Source organism: Rhyacophila brunnea, unplaced genomic scaffold, assembly GCF_057557595.1.
Source record: "Rhyacophila brunnea isolate RB1 unplaced genomic scaffold, BYU_Rbru_1.0 scaffold_6, whole genome shotgun sequence".
Taxonomy (NCBI): domain Eukaryota; kingdom Metazoa; phylum Arthropoda; class Insecta; order Trichoptera; family Rhyacophilidae; genus Rhyacophila; species Rhyacophila brunnea.
This window is the reverse complement of record NW_028233276.1, coordinates 12,570,526-12,586,187: the sequence shown is the minus strand read 5'-3', so window position 1 is coordinate 12,586,187 and position 15,662 is coordinate 12,570,526. Positions and strand designations below refer to the sequence as shown.

General features: G+C 35.2%; 1 protein-coding gene across 9 annotated transcripts in view; it reads left to right on the top strand.

Moving 5' to 3' along the window:
- The window catches only part of Dys (Dystrophin), a 1,414,635-nt gene that overhangs the window by 152,085 nt on the left and 1,246,888 nt on the right, over positions 1-15,662 (top strand). For all 9 annotated transcript variants that reach the window (XM_085956687.1, XM_085956682.1, XM_085956685.1 and 6 more), the window contains 3 exons: positions 2,594-2,704; positions 2,907-3,083; positions 3,794-4,340. In XM_085956687.1, coding sequence (XP_085812813.1) covers positions 2,594-2,704; positions 2,907-3,083; positions 3,794-4,340 — 835 coding nt within the window. The remainder of the gene's footprint in view (positions 1-2,593; positions 2,705-2,906; positions 3,084-3,793; positions 4,341-15,662) is intronic.

Genomic DNA, 15,662 nt, shown 5'->3' with positions numbered 1-15,662 from the left:
ATTCAATCTCTATACTAGATGAAAGTTTGATTGATTTCTTTCAAACATTTAACTTTTTTGTTCGAATACGTACAAAAATGCATTAGTACACAATATACAACTTCTCTTGAGTTTATCATTTATGTAGGTACAGTATACTTTTTCAAATAGCAATGGGCAACTTATGTACGAACATGTATGAAGATATGGTGTCAGCTGTCAATTCTTGGTGGAAATACATTGTATTCTTATCAAAATAAAATAATCCCCCCGGTCATGTCCGATCCTAATAAGATCATATGGGCTTCCACAGAGTAGAAGTTTGTCTTAACTGATTTTGTGTTTTTTTTTTTACGAGAAATGGATGTCAACCACTTGCTCAACATATTCGGTCCATACTTTGACTCATACCCAAATTGAAAAATAATATGTGTACATGCCAGACCCAGGATTCTAACCTGGAACCCACGACGTTATAGGCCGACGCTTAAGCCGGCCATCGTGAGTGCCACACACACACAAAATAATATGTAGTACAGATGGCCCCCGCAAGGGGGAGGGGGGGGGGTTGGCTGACGGGGCTCTGGGGTCCTAGCAACTAAATTATTAATATATAGGTACGTGCCTTACTATGGAAATCAATATGACATGTCAAGTACAATTTTTTTTTGATTGTTTATGCTAGTCAAGTCAAGTTTATATGGTTCAACAGAAAATTTAAAAACGTTCTATATAAAATGTTCTTTTTATCTTGTAATTATTTTAATTTTTAGTATGAGAATGAAGCTGAAACTAAGTACTCTAACTAATGATTAATTACCTGTCCCTACTAATAATTATATTGCCAACAATAATGGCCATCTTCTTTGTATGTAAATTAATAATATATTTTTACTTAGAGTCACACTCGACTATCGCCCGCATTTATCACACAACACAATTTTAGATTCACTCAAACCGGACAATTTTACACTTAAAATAAGCTGTAACTTAAATTTGTTGTGAATGAATGGGATTATTTTATTAATTACAGCGCCCAAAATGGAAACTTTTAGGAACCGGAGCGCTCGATAATTTTACGAAAATATCTAATTTTAATGTGTATTTTCTAAAAAATAAGAATTTGATTTTTTGTTATATTATCAAATTAATTTTACCATGAGACGGACCGATACTTTTGGAGATTTTATGAACCGGAAAAGCGCTCCGTTCATTTTGAGTCCTGTAAATTACTGCATAATACACTGACGATTTCAAATACGAAATATGGTCAAATTATAGCAAAAATATGTTAGTTATGGTTAGAAAAGGGCGTGTGTTTTGTATCATTTTCTTCCAGCCACTGTTTGACCGAATAAGTAACAAAATACTTTGATATTTTTCAAACAGTAGAGTGCCATTAGCTTCGTCATACAGGCGGATATTTTCGTAAAAGGAAAGTTATCTTTTCTTGATAGGGTATGTAGAAGGGCACTTCATGCTGTCATCTCGATCATAGGCGCATACGGTCTTTTTAGTTTATGCTAGTTTGCTTTCGAAGACTGTGCATCGAGATCCGCTAAAGTGGTTGAAAATCTATTTCCGGAACACTTCCACTACTTTCATCTGCTCGGCGCATTCTCCCAGCGAACTATCCTATCCGACCGCCTCTCGACGCGGTTCGGGAATTTCTGTCATTTTGATCGCGTGCGGAGGGAACGCGCGCCCGAAATAACACCGCGTCGAGATCGGGCCCTCCGTGCTGCTCCTCAGTTGGCGGCACTGTTCAGTGACCCGGCAATTGTGTTGTGAACCACACTGGATACGTAATCATTTGTCCCGCACTTGTGATACTTCTCGGCTTGTTTGTTTACTTGGCGCACGTGTTTCGGAATTTGCCGGTTCAATTTTACGGGTATTCCCCGGGATTGTTGTTTTTTTTAATTTCGCACAAAAAAACCATTCAAGCTGCTCATTTTTGCCGTCGTGTTCTTTGTTTTTGTTTATGTTGATATACAGCTTTTTCAAGTTTAATTACCTGTTGTGAATTGGGTATACATTAAGAAAGAAAGACACATTCACATCTCACGGAGAATTTAACCACGGCGTAGGATATATTTTAATATCAGGACATTTTTTTTGTTAATATTTATTTGTTTACTTTATGTTTGCTGCTGATAAAAAGAAAAACCCACTCGTTTGGATGTCTGTAAACTATTATATTTTTTCATAGTTATAAAGGACCTAATCCGTTCTGTATTATTAAGCGTTCGTTATCTGTGGTGAAACATAATGTGTGACTGAGTAATAGTTTTTTTCAATAAGCACGCGTCCGGATACGCGTTGTTTTTTCAAATGAATTAATTACTGATGAATTATCAACATTGGCAGAAAGAATTGACTCTTAAAAATTTGGTTATCTAAATAAATATTTTCACAATAATAACTAATACGCGTGGTTGTTTCAATCAGTATGTTCAAATACCTAATCAATTTTTCAACCAATTTAAATCGACTATATATGGATTTTTGGATGTGTTTTCGTTTGATAGTTTTTTTAAGTTCTTGTGTTATTGTATTATGATGTTTATATTATGAAATTAGTTGTAATAAATTGTGAATTTGTTTATTGTAGGCCCGTGAAGAAGAATTGGCGACAAAACGCAAAGACATGGAGGTGCTTCGAAAGTCCAAGCAGCTTCCCAAGAATGATCAGGTTAACAGCGTCCAATCACAAATGGAAAAGGTAAGAGAACATTGTTGAATGGTTCCTCATTTCAATTATTTTTTGTAGTTCTTTTTGACATGATATTGTTTAATTCATTGTGTTGGTTTTGGGCGGATAATCAAACTGTCAACATGTGTAAAATGTCTTAATTTTACTGTCATAGTATTATTGGCATGTTGACAACGTAAACGCTGACTCGGCGATGTTTTATGTCCAATAGGCATCCACAAACTTGGGTGGGCACAAAGAGTACATCAATTCAAAGTTGGCAGCGCTGAATAAATACAATGCTCGGCTGGACGCTGTCATCTCCTGGGTGATGGAAACAAAGACGAGGATTAATATATCCAAAGACCTGTCACCCAGTGATCAAAAGAAGACTATCGATACTATAATGGTAAGCACATTTAACACATTATACGTATAATGTTTTTTAATCGAATAAAGTTTACGTGGCTCTATCAATAAACTCCCAAGTTAACTAAACTCTAACAGTCGGTGTTTATAATACTTAATTGATAAGGTGAGGATCACAATTATCTAAGTGTATAGGAATCCAAAAAATGAGTGAATCAATATCAAAGTTAAATAATATCCGATTATTAATATTACATAGGTACCTAATAGTTTTTAAACACTGTAAATTTTCTCAAAACGATCCATTCTTATTATCGCAAGGAAGCACACACTCATAATATAATATATATGTATCTTTATTCTTATTAGTATTTTTAGTGTAGTTTGGCTAAAATATTCAAAGTAAATACGTTGCTATCTACTTCATAACACCAATTCATATACAGGAATACAATGTAATACTACGAGTGTAATCCAATTATAGTATAAAATATTTGCAATTTTTAATACAACGCAGTGTGTTTTTGTCCATATAGAAAACTACTTCTGACTTATATTTTACTTATATATGTCACTTGTACACCTTTAATCCTGAGCACACCAATAAGTGTTATTGTAATGGTATATTTAGTTTCAAATTAAAATTGTGTAAGATTAGTGTTCGAGGCTTGATTTTAATCAAGTATTGTTATTGAAATCTTTGCGAGTTTTATTAGTTCAACTAAGATTATATTAATGTTATTATTTCAGGGTCAAGTGCGCGATCGTGAAACAGATGTCAATGAAATCTTGGAAAACTACACAAACATCGAGAAAGAGTGCGAATCCGCGCACCAAAACATCTCCGCTGAGTTGCGCGAGAAGATCAACAAACTGCGCGAAGATTGGAATTACGTGCGTGCGCGCGGTTCAACCCCCGCGCGCGACAACCGCGACGCCGCCATCCAGCGCGAAGCCGCTCGCAAACCGTCGCTCAGCGACGTCGAAGCGGACGCCGCTGCACGCAGACCCTCCACCAGCGATGTCTATGCGCAAGTCATCCGCAAAGTGGCGCCCGCGAGTGCCGCGGAGCCCGTCGCGAGTCCGCGTAAACTCTCCACTAGTGACATCGATTCTCCGCGTAAATCTTCCGCAAGTGACGTCGAGTCGGTCGTCAGTCCGCGTAAACCGTCGGTCGACTTGGCGCCGCGCGAAAAGTCGACTAGTGATAAGTCGTTGAGTGACGAGTCGCTCAAGAGTTCTGACAGGTCGCTGAGTTTGAAAGTCGACGACGGAAAATACAGATCTGCAGATACAGGTGAGAATATTATTAGTTATCACATTACCGATTTTACTAATACTTAGGAACTACCCATTAATTGGGGGCGTGTTGAATTATTGTTATACCTGCTAAATAATTTTATTTTTTTTTGCTTACGTATGTTGCATGTTAGCCCTGTCGCGTATTCAAACTTATCTTGACGCAACATGTTGAATTTGTCAATGGGATTGTGATGTCATTCACAAAAATATGTAACTTAATGTATTGACGTTGAAAAAAAACATGTGCGACTTGGCTTATGGTTCCAACATATAAAGTGGTAAATGATCTTGTGTCTGCTTCCGGAAACGTGTAAGTATTTCGCAAACCTCGGCTTCAGCGGATGTATCGGGCGTGAATAAAAAAATATAAAAACAATCAAATTGATCTACGAGTACGTAATTTCTTCACACCCCGCCCACCCGCCGAAGCTGACGGTTGCGAGTGCTTGCGTGATTCCCAAAAGACATGATTGCCACGACTAAATGTATCTCATCTATCCTCATTAGTTATCAATGCATAATTGCACGCCAATAAGTATATAAACATTGTAGTTGCTAGGTACTTCTCGAAATACAATCATGGAAGACAGTAAAGTTGTATTTCAAGTAGTAGGTGATTCATACCTTTTTTCTATAATTTTATTATTGATCAATCATTTGGACAGCATTGTTGTCTATCTAGATCATTTTCAGATAATTGTCTTACACTATTCTAATCGATCTAAAATAATTCGTGTTTTCAATGGCTATAATGCAGAAGTTGGCAAATGCAACGCGATTTTTCATTGATAGGTGTTATGTGCGTTGCATGTCATCACACTTGTAGGCTTGTATATAACAAATCGTAGAGTTTTCTATATTATCTGAAGTGTCCTATCTGTTGAGAGCTATGCATGTTCTAATGACCTTAACCGTAATTCGAGTATCTTAGAGACTTAATTCACTTCTCATGCAAATGGTTGGTTGCTATATTTATTAAAGTTTATCCAAAGACTTCTTTTAATCACTTGTTTGTGATTTTCTGTTTCAGTTTTTCATGGTGGTGGTTTTCCATTGGCTTTCTAATACTCTTCTTCTGCATGTCACTAACATCTCTACCGTTTTCGTCCTACTCCTTCTTATCTATCATTTACTAATAAAAAATATTTTGTGTGTGTTGTTTTACTGGTGTACTGTCGTATACTGTGTTCAGGAAGTGTCATCGTTTTCAAGATTGAAATGCGTGGACAGGTAATGTAATCAAGACGATCGATACATTCGTAGTCATTGTACAAGAGGTATCCATTAATTAAGTTATAGCTCAGGACAACAAAATCACCTATACAATGAGATGTTGAATTTGATACCTACGAAAAGAAAGCTTTCTGTAGTATGAATCTAGCCCAAGGTCCAGTATATCCAGGCCGTGACATGAATATACTTCTTACATATTGAAAAAAATGGTAACAATTTTAACGAAATATGCAGTCTTCATTTTTATTGCGAACATGTTACTGCATTGCATTCGAAAACAGCCGATAACTAACACGACCATGTAGTCGGCCTTTCAAACAGATGTTTCTGCACGTGAATTTGTGTATGGGCAAAAGTTTACGAACAATTGTGTAATTTATTTGCGGGCAGATGTACATATATTCTCATGGACTACGCTTTATGTATAAAAATTATCTTGGTAACTAAAAAAACTGGTGGTCTGTAGATTGATGGAAAATGAGACACGATAAAACGATAGACGGAACCTAAATCTATGAAACCGAAGTAGAAGAAAGTTACTTATTCTAATGATTAAAATAGTTGTGAGTTATTTCGCATTTCAGTATAAGTTGTAGCAAATTTCACATGATTATTGCCCACATTTGTCACTAATACAAAAATATGAAATGTGTAAATACTAAATATAGTGTAGATACGGCCATCGACTAGTATTTGATATGAATGGATGGTATTGTTTTTTTAATTACCCATCTACTACATACAGTGACAATTTCGAACCCGAAACATGGTCGACTTAGACGAAAACCAAAACATTTAGATACCTACTTACAATTTTATGCACCTGTGAAAGGACACATACCTACATATTTTAAAAACCTTTATTTAGAAGATTTTTTTAGATTTGTTAAACTCGCTAAATTCACGTATTTAGATAATACCAAAGCCGGCAGCAATCAACGGACAGGATTTTAATTTATCTCATAACTATGTATGTAATATTGTTATGAAAGTAGGTAATACTGTATTATGCAATTATCTGTCAGCTGTTACCAACGTTGCAATTGGGCAACTAATAAATTGTGATCGAGGAGATTCGAATATAAATTAATAAAAAAACATCGTTCAACAGGGAAACTGTAATCCCGTTTTGGCCATTTTTATTGGCCAATAAAATGGGAATGGGACGATTTGACACCGCGAACTGGCCTCCGCCGATTGGCCTCCGGTAATTGGCCGCCAGTACAATCGGACGCCGGCCCAATTGGACGCCGACCCAATTCGACGCCGACCCAATTGGCCTCCGGGAGGATTGGACGCCGCATAGTTGAATTAAATGCGCAAAGGAATAGACGTACGTTACGATTTGTTGGAGTAAGTAAGCAAGTCAGTTTAATATGCTTCTATCTTCTCAGTAGTTGTACCTTATACATTTCGCGCTTGACACATTTTTAATATAGATTGAGAATAATTATTATGCCTTATGATGTTTATTAAAAGAAAATAAGTCTTCCTTCGCTAAAACTTAAAGATGTGCACAATCAATTAATTTATTGTCTATACACGGGTACTTATTTATATTTACAACAAATATTAAAAATAATGTTAGATGTTAGAATGAAAATTACATTATATTTCAGTGTTTTATCGACTTAATATTATAATAAAGCTTAAACATGTACATTATTATGCATAAATGCGTATTTTAAGATAGTATGAAATTAAAAACAAAATATTAAGTAAGTTATCTGCTAAGTATAAATGTTTCAGTAGTTTGATTGATAAACTACTTAGGTACTGGGTGCTGGACGAAATCCCGAAGGCCGAAATCCCGAATGGTTGAAATCCCGAAAAATAAAAAAAATACAAACATCAATAATTGCGCAATTCGCAATTGCGCAATTGTTGGTGCTTGTATTATTTTTATTTTTCGGGATTTCGGCCTTCGGGATTTCGTCCCAGTACCTTCCCAGTACCTAAGTAGCTTATCAATCAAACTACTGAAACATTTATACTTAGCAGATAACTTACTTAATATTTTGTTTTTAATTTCATACTATCTTAAAATACGCATTTATGCATAATAATGTACATGTTTAAGCTTTATTATAATATTAAGTCGATAAAACGCTGAAATATAATGTAGTTTTCATTCTAACATCTAACATTATTTTTAATATTTGTTGTAAATATAAATAAGTACCCGTGTATAGACAATAAATTAATTGATTATGCACATCTTTAAGTTTTAGCGAGGGAAGACTTATTTTCTTTTAATAAACATCATAAGGCATAATAATTATTCTCAATCTATATTAAAAATGTGTCAAGTGCGAAATGTATAAGGTACAACTACTGAGAAGATAGAAGCATATTAAACTGACTTGCTTACTTACTCCAACAAATCGTAACGTACGTCTATTCCTTTGCGCATTTAATTCAACTGTGCGGCGTCCAATCCTCCCGGAGGCCAATTGGGTCGGTGTCGAATTGGGTCGGCGTCCAATTGGGCCGGCGTCCGATTGTACCGGCGGCCAATTACCGGAGGCCAATCGGCGGAGGCCAGTTCGCGGTGCCAAATCGTCCTAGACCCAATAAAATAGACCTAGATCATAATGTTTCGTTTATTTTCCGGTATTGTTGCCTTGGCGCAAAGCATACGTGAAGCTAGCTGTCGACGCATTCATCATGATATTAAAAATGAAATTCGCAGCTTTGGAGGCTAATCAAGTTAGGCGGGCCGCATTGTATTTTTCATCCCTTCGAATGCAGAAGCCCGCGCGCCGGGACGACCCCATAAATAGGCCCAATTATTCAAATTCAATTATGCCGGCTATTGCCGAGTGCAAATTTAATATCCCGCTGAAATCTCGGCGTCGGTTTGCACCCCTTCCTTTCCTCTCCGGCTGGCTTTTGAGGCTGTATTAATGCCGGATTTATTTTGTAAATGTCGCCGGAGGATTTATATTGTCGTGTCAAGTTGGTGGATGCATTAGAGTAATAAGTGTACTGTTGTGAATAATATTGTAAAAGCTCTTTCTTATCGATTACAACAAAAGGGGCGAAAAAGAATAATATCGTTCATACTATAGTTAATATGCATATATTTAATTATATTGACTATAATTAACTGTTAATGTTATACGATTAAATTAAATCATAAGTGTCAACTTAATGTCAAATGATATTCAATATTTAGATATTTTTTAAAACAGTGTGTTGCTGTTCGAATATCATTCATTTTATTTTATAGTGCATTATCAAATCTTTGTCTGCCAAGAGCTGCTAAATTTAAAAGCTGTGAAAATTTTCACTTTAGAATCAGATGCGAGAACCTTTTTATAGCCTTTATTATGCCCCAATTAAAAACCATACACTTGAGAATCATAATATAAAGACCCATTTTTGACACATTCGACCTGCTTAACGAAAGTATCACTATCATAATCCGATTTAAAGGTTTTTTTTCTGGTCAATCTACCACAGTATTTTTTTCGTTATTAGATTCCAGTTATTAAAAATAAAGTAGGTAGGTTTTGAAAGAAAAATAAATCTTTAAATACAACGCTAAAATATTGTCCGTCGTAAAAAGATGTATGACTAACGTAGTTATAGGAGAATAGCTGTTTATATATCGTCGGTAGAAAACAACCCCCGAAGCATTCACATCGGTGACATTGGATGAACGCATTGAATTAATATCGTCGGGCATAATTTTGTTTCAACCATCCTGCGGCGCCCACTTTGAATACCACTGTTTTACATTAAAGCGGTGCTCCTTGTTCGCATATATATACTAAGTATGTAAACTTTTGTAACCATACAAGTTCTTTATAAATTCTAAAAGTAGATAGGTATTCATATATGGAAAATTGCTGAAGAAATTGTTTTCGCGAAAAGATGGCTGTAGACTGCAGAGGCACGCAGTAGTATCAACTTAAAGAGAATGTAACTAACTTAAACACATTGAAAAGTTATATATTATTCTGGAGCGTTCCTTGACTGGAGACTGAAGAGCAGAACTTTGAAACGAAATTTTGTAGAAAGTGTTTTGGAATTTCGATTGAAGTTTTAGGGTAGGTAGGTATCTGTAAAGGGCTCTTCTTTAAATGTAAGAAAAGTATTTTCTACGTTTTATACAAAAAACATAATTGCTATTAAAGTGTTAAACAAGTGTCAATTTTATCCAAACGTCAAACTACGGTGTTTATAAATTTCCATTTTTTTTAAATTAGCTGCTATAATATATAACCTAGTTTTTCATCGATTCGATTAGGTAAGAAAATGTGTAAGTATCTATTTTATGATTTCAAATAATATTTCTTCCTATGAATTAATACGATTATGTAATATAATAGCGCCTGTACATGTGCATGGATTTACTTGCACCAATAGTGTGTATTTTTAACTATCGCGATAATAACTGTTGAACTAAAACGTAAAAGTGCTGACTGTCTAACCAAACTCATTCTTTAATAGTAAGTGATAGTAAGCGAAACGCGATGTTGTCATTGTATGGTGCTATTTGATAGGTGATATCGGTTAACGTCAAAATAAGTCTGCGCGGTGTATCTCGTTTTTTTCCTCGGCAGGTTTGCCACTGTCGTTCTACAGCGCAGGCGCAAATGTCGCACAATCCAATTGTCGCGTGAAAATGTAAAAGCTTCTTAAATCTTAATCCATACATGCAATCTTACAACTTGCACGGATAATTAATACGTGTTTACACGTGCGTGCATCTTTTTGTTATGGCTGCGATAATACGTACAGTCAGCAGTAAATCCATACACGTGTAAACGGGGTGGGTATACGATTAGAATCGATTTAAGATAAGGGTCATCGTCTACTTTTCAATACCTCAATCAATTCAAGTATTTTATTATTACATATCGATTCAAACAGTATTTATCAATGATTTAAGAAATATGTAGCACGTATTATTTAGTCGTCATCGGGAAAATAATCGTATATTATTTTGGTCATTTAAATTGATAATTATTTATACCTCCCTACCTTCAACATTTACGTTTTAAAATGACGATAAAGGGATAAATCTTCCTCAGGTAAATGCGCGTAAGTAAGCGGGGCGTTTAAATATAGAAAACAATTTTCAACATTTTCCCTAAAAAGGGCGGCGTTTTCGCGGTGACGTCACGCGTGCAAAATGTCGACTGCGTTGACACCTGTCAGAAATGCTTTCACGGAAAGAAGCTCTTCCATTTATCGGGGCCAGTGTATTCTGACAGTTATTTTTTTATCAAAATGATGACATGTTTTGGAGAACCGGAATCTGAAAACTAATGCTAAGATTTATTCTAGATACAAAGCAATCATAGTAAAATGAAAAATGTCTGTGTTGCCTTTCTTCGAGTGAATGATTATTTGAGTTGGGTGTTTATTATTGGTTTTCCGCCACGAAAAATATGTGTCATATTATTATTATAACTTGTTTGATTTTTTATGAAATATATATACAGCCATATATATTATAATATAGCTACTTTTTAGGAATCAGTATTCTTTATTATTACAATACTGTTATAGTTTATTCAAACATCACCAAACATTATTTAATTTATAGTTTGTAAGCAAACTGGCTTTTCCGATTTGGACACAGATTGAAAACCCCTTTCAACTATACGTAGCCCTTTCCGGACACTTCTAGGTATTGTTGAAAATGTGATAAAAATAACCTCAGGGTGCAAATTGAATTTGGGACCGTCCACACTTATGCTCCGGAGACGTCCGGTCGCGGTGAGGGGCGCTAACTCGAAAGGTAGTCAGTCCACCTCTACATTATTTGTGGGACAAAGAAAAGGTTGATCGCCTTTAGAATGTGTTTTCCACGAAAAGGTTACATCTTGCATATTATTTATTCTCTTGACTACAAATTCCATTTGGTTTGTGGGTTTTTTCTATGTTGGAGTTTTCTTTTGATTTATGTACACTTCTGAAAACTTTCATGACAGCCATGCCAAGGAAACCCGTAAACACGGGAAAAGAATTTTGAAGTATTTCTGTGGATTTTATACATGGTCTGTGGTACTTTTCATATATCTACCCGGATTCACTCTGTATGGCCCCATGTTCATAATATACAATGAACTTGGGCTAGATATTATTATTTGATGCAGTTCTGGGTAACCTATTTCAATGTGTTATGTCAATTAAAGGTTTTGATGAATAGTCAACTTTTCAATAACCAAATAAATAAGATGACACCCTAATTATTATTAATTTATATTATGAATGTTCAATGGTAGGGTATATGAATATTGTATCTTGTTGCGTAGGTGCTTAATAGTACTTTCTTCGTAGTCAGGGAAGGGAACACAGAATTAATGGTAACTGAAATACTTAACGGGTGTGGAGTAGGTAGCAGGCATCCGATCTCGAGTATGGAAGAATATGAGATATATAACGACACACGTGTCAAGAATACGTCATTATAAGCTTGTCCTTCGTTTTAACAACTGCTCTCGGTTTATACACAGACAATTATTCAATATTGGTGTATTTGAAGGTTGCAACGCACACTATTGCATGCCTATAATGTGAGCTTCATTTTCGTAGGACACACCTACAAAACCTTGCTCCAAAATGTAGTGTATTGTGATATATCGTACCTGAATTCTATTTACGAGGGTGGGTCAATAAGTCCTTAGAAAAGCCGACAGGTGGCGCGACTAGTACTGTAAGCGGTTTGTTTTCATGCAGCGGCACTACCGATTCAGTAAGCTGCGAAGTTTCAATCAGATTGGTCGGGTTGTTGTGTGTTTCTCGTACATTTAAAAAAAAATTTGCTTGTTTACAAAAATGGAGAAAATTGAGTTTAGAGCTGTTATTAAAATTTTTAATATAAAAGGGTTAACAGCAAAGGAAATAAAAAATGAGTTGGATTTAGTTCACGGCATATCTGCTCCTTCACTTGCAACTATTTATAACTGGTTAAATGAATTTAAACGTGGTCGTACATCAACAAAGGATGAACCACGCTCAGGACGTCCTGTAGAGGTGACTACACCAGAAATGATCAATAAAAACCACGATATGGTGTTAAGTGACCGAAGATTAAAGTTGAGTGAGATAATTGAGGTTACAGGGATCTCAAAAGGTAGCGTCATTTCTATTTTACATGACAAATTGGGCATGAAAAAAATTTCTGCAAGATAGGTGCCGCGTTTGCTCACAGTCGACAATAAACGCAATAGGGTGGTGGCCTCTAAAACCCTGTTGTCGCTCATGCAACGCAATCCGGATGAATTTTTTCGTCGCTTTGTGACTGTAGATGAAACATGGATACACCACTATACTCCCGAGACGAAAGAACAGTCAAAGCAGTGGATTGCGAAAGGCGAACCATGTCCAAAGAAGGCGAAAACCATAAAATCAGCTGGTAAGGTTATGGCTACTGTATTTTGGGATGCGCGTGGAATTATTTTCGTTGACTATTTGGAAAAAGGAAAAACAATAACAGGGGATTATTATGCATCTTTATTGGACCAGCTAAAAAACAAAATTGAAGAAAAACGGCCTCATTTAAACAGGAAAAAAATCCTCTTTCATCAGGACAATGCCCGTGTTCACACATGTTTACGATCAATGGCTAAAATTGAAGAATTGAAGTTCGAATTGGTCGACCACCCACCGTATTCGCCAGATTTAGCCCCCCCAAACTTAAAAAAATGGCTAAGTGGACAACGTTTTTTTTCTAATGAAAAAGTCATCGATCGGACAAATGCTTATTTTGAGGACCTTCCGAAAACTTATTTTTCTGACGGTTTAAAAAAAATTGAGAAACGTCTTACCAAGTGTATTGAGCTCCAAGGAGATTATGTTGAGAAATAAAAAAAAAAATACAAAAATAAAAACTGTTTTAATGCTTTTTTCTAAGGAATTATTGACCCACCCTCGTATTAATCTGTTCTGTTATAATCAATTGCCATAATCTAAAAAAAAAATTACCTATTTACCTATGATTCACTGTAATCATAATCAATTTAAAATTCAAGTATGAATACATTTCGAATATTATGTACAAATGAAAATTTATTATGTATATTAGCGATTTTTTATTTTATCTGATCATACAGTGTAACGTTTGAATAAAGAACGTTACAATTAATGTATATTCTACTTACGTTTATGTCTCTGGAGAGAAAGCTGAATTTCTATGTTATGCTTCCTCAGCAAAGTATAGTTATTCAAAAATTTGAATTCCAGCAACGTTTTGCTGTAAAATAATTTTAGTGTTGCACTTACAAGTTATACGGCTATATACATCTAAAGTTATTACGAAATGGGTAGGTAATACCAAACTGGCATCTAGAGTTTTCTTTCCAACGAATTGTAGGTAAGCACTTGACTCACGTGGATCGTGATGGATTTAAACTACGTGCTTTACATTTTAGACTGGGTTTGTTGTTCTTAAAATGGGTTCACTGCTTGGAGAAAATTTTCTCCGTCTCATACCATTAAATCCTGCGATTTATTAATTTATTCCTCAAGGCTTCGTTTAATCTAAAGTTAAATAATTTTATTTGATTGTTGTGTGGCCAAGGTCATAGTGATACAGCGAAGAAGAGTCATTACTAAACGATTAATTAACTGTAAAAATAAGTACCACACCGGTGTAGCTGTCAGTTTTTTTTATTCATAATATACTTAATATATTTTTAAATCATCGCGATAACGAGCAACGCCTAAACCTGATATATGGAGTTATTGATAGATAGTCTAGGAAATAATACAAATGGACAACTCCGACGCAATTTCATGGTTCGATGTTATCAACCATCATTTAGTATTGGATATTTAATGATTTACAGTACTCTACCATCTACGGTAGGTATATAATTAATAAGTGTGTGTACCATCCACACAAACAAAGACCCTTCCCGCACCACACTCAGTCTTAATCGAGTGTATCACGAAGCCTTACGTTTTATTACGACTGGGAATATCTCAAGAGGAGCTCTCAAGCGAGCTTTGACTGATTTACATACTTAATTTAATAAAAATTGCCAAGGGAGAGGAAAGCACGGAGAACTAACATAAAATAAATGAATTTAATGATATATTAGTCATTTTTGAAACACAGGAAATATTATTGTAATCGATATTAATATTGTTGCTCATCATAAATTATTACTGACATGGCCACGCCATTTCACATTTTATGCCACATGAAGGATCTAACTTTTAGCTGTCCTGTAAAATGTTGGCTCTTCATTTATTTATCGGAATTTATAAGCACCATATTATCAATTGGTTATTTGTTATTGGACTATTCTCAACGTCTTCATTGTATACTCATAATGTTTATAGATCTCACTCAAACAGAATATAATTAAATTGAATTGTTATTTTCTTTTCCGGCTGACGCCATTAGCGATTTACAGATAGTGTGGAAAACTTTTGAATCCCGATAAACGTGTATTGTAATTTCCAATGGTATATTGTAATCGCGTTTGATTTTGCTGGTCCACTAAGTTTAGAAATAGTTTTACCTGCAAAACAGTATACTTACAAACTGTGAAACGATCGAATTTATCGCTAGGGTAGTATTTACCCGTATTAGTTGCGTATTTATTTAAACCCTTTGAGTGCCCCCAAGCGAACGATTTTCATGTTTATACTGAATGGGGAAGTTTTAACATGTCCAAATGTGGTGTGGCAGTAAAGTTTAAACTAAATTATCTTCGAAGGCTTAAACTATAACTGCTATCCGGAAGCAGCCGACACTTACGGTATAGTTTGTTTTCATCGATAAAAAGAAAAATGTATTATACAATTTCCGGGCCGAGTCCCCCGTGTGTCATAAGTACTTATTGATTTTATTTTCGAATGTACACGTCCAGAGCGTCGATAAGTGCGATTAAAATCTTTTTGTTTGGGTGGAATATTTTTAAGTATGTTTAAACCACCCTATTTCATAATAAATACTAATATTGATATTTTCCATGAAAATAATAAACCGTCAGATTTATTTTATTTTGTTAACTGTCAATTCATGGTGGAACCTGTATTGTATTGTTGTTTAATATAATAAAACGCATTTTTTTGTAGTACTTATTCCACTTACAGTTTCGTCCGGAAAATGTCC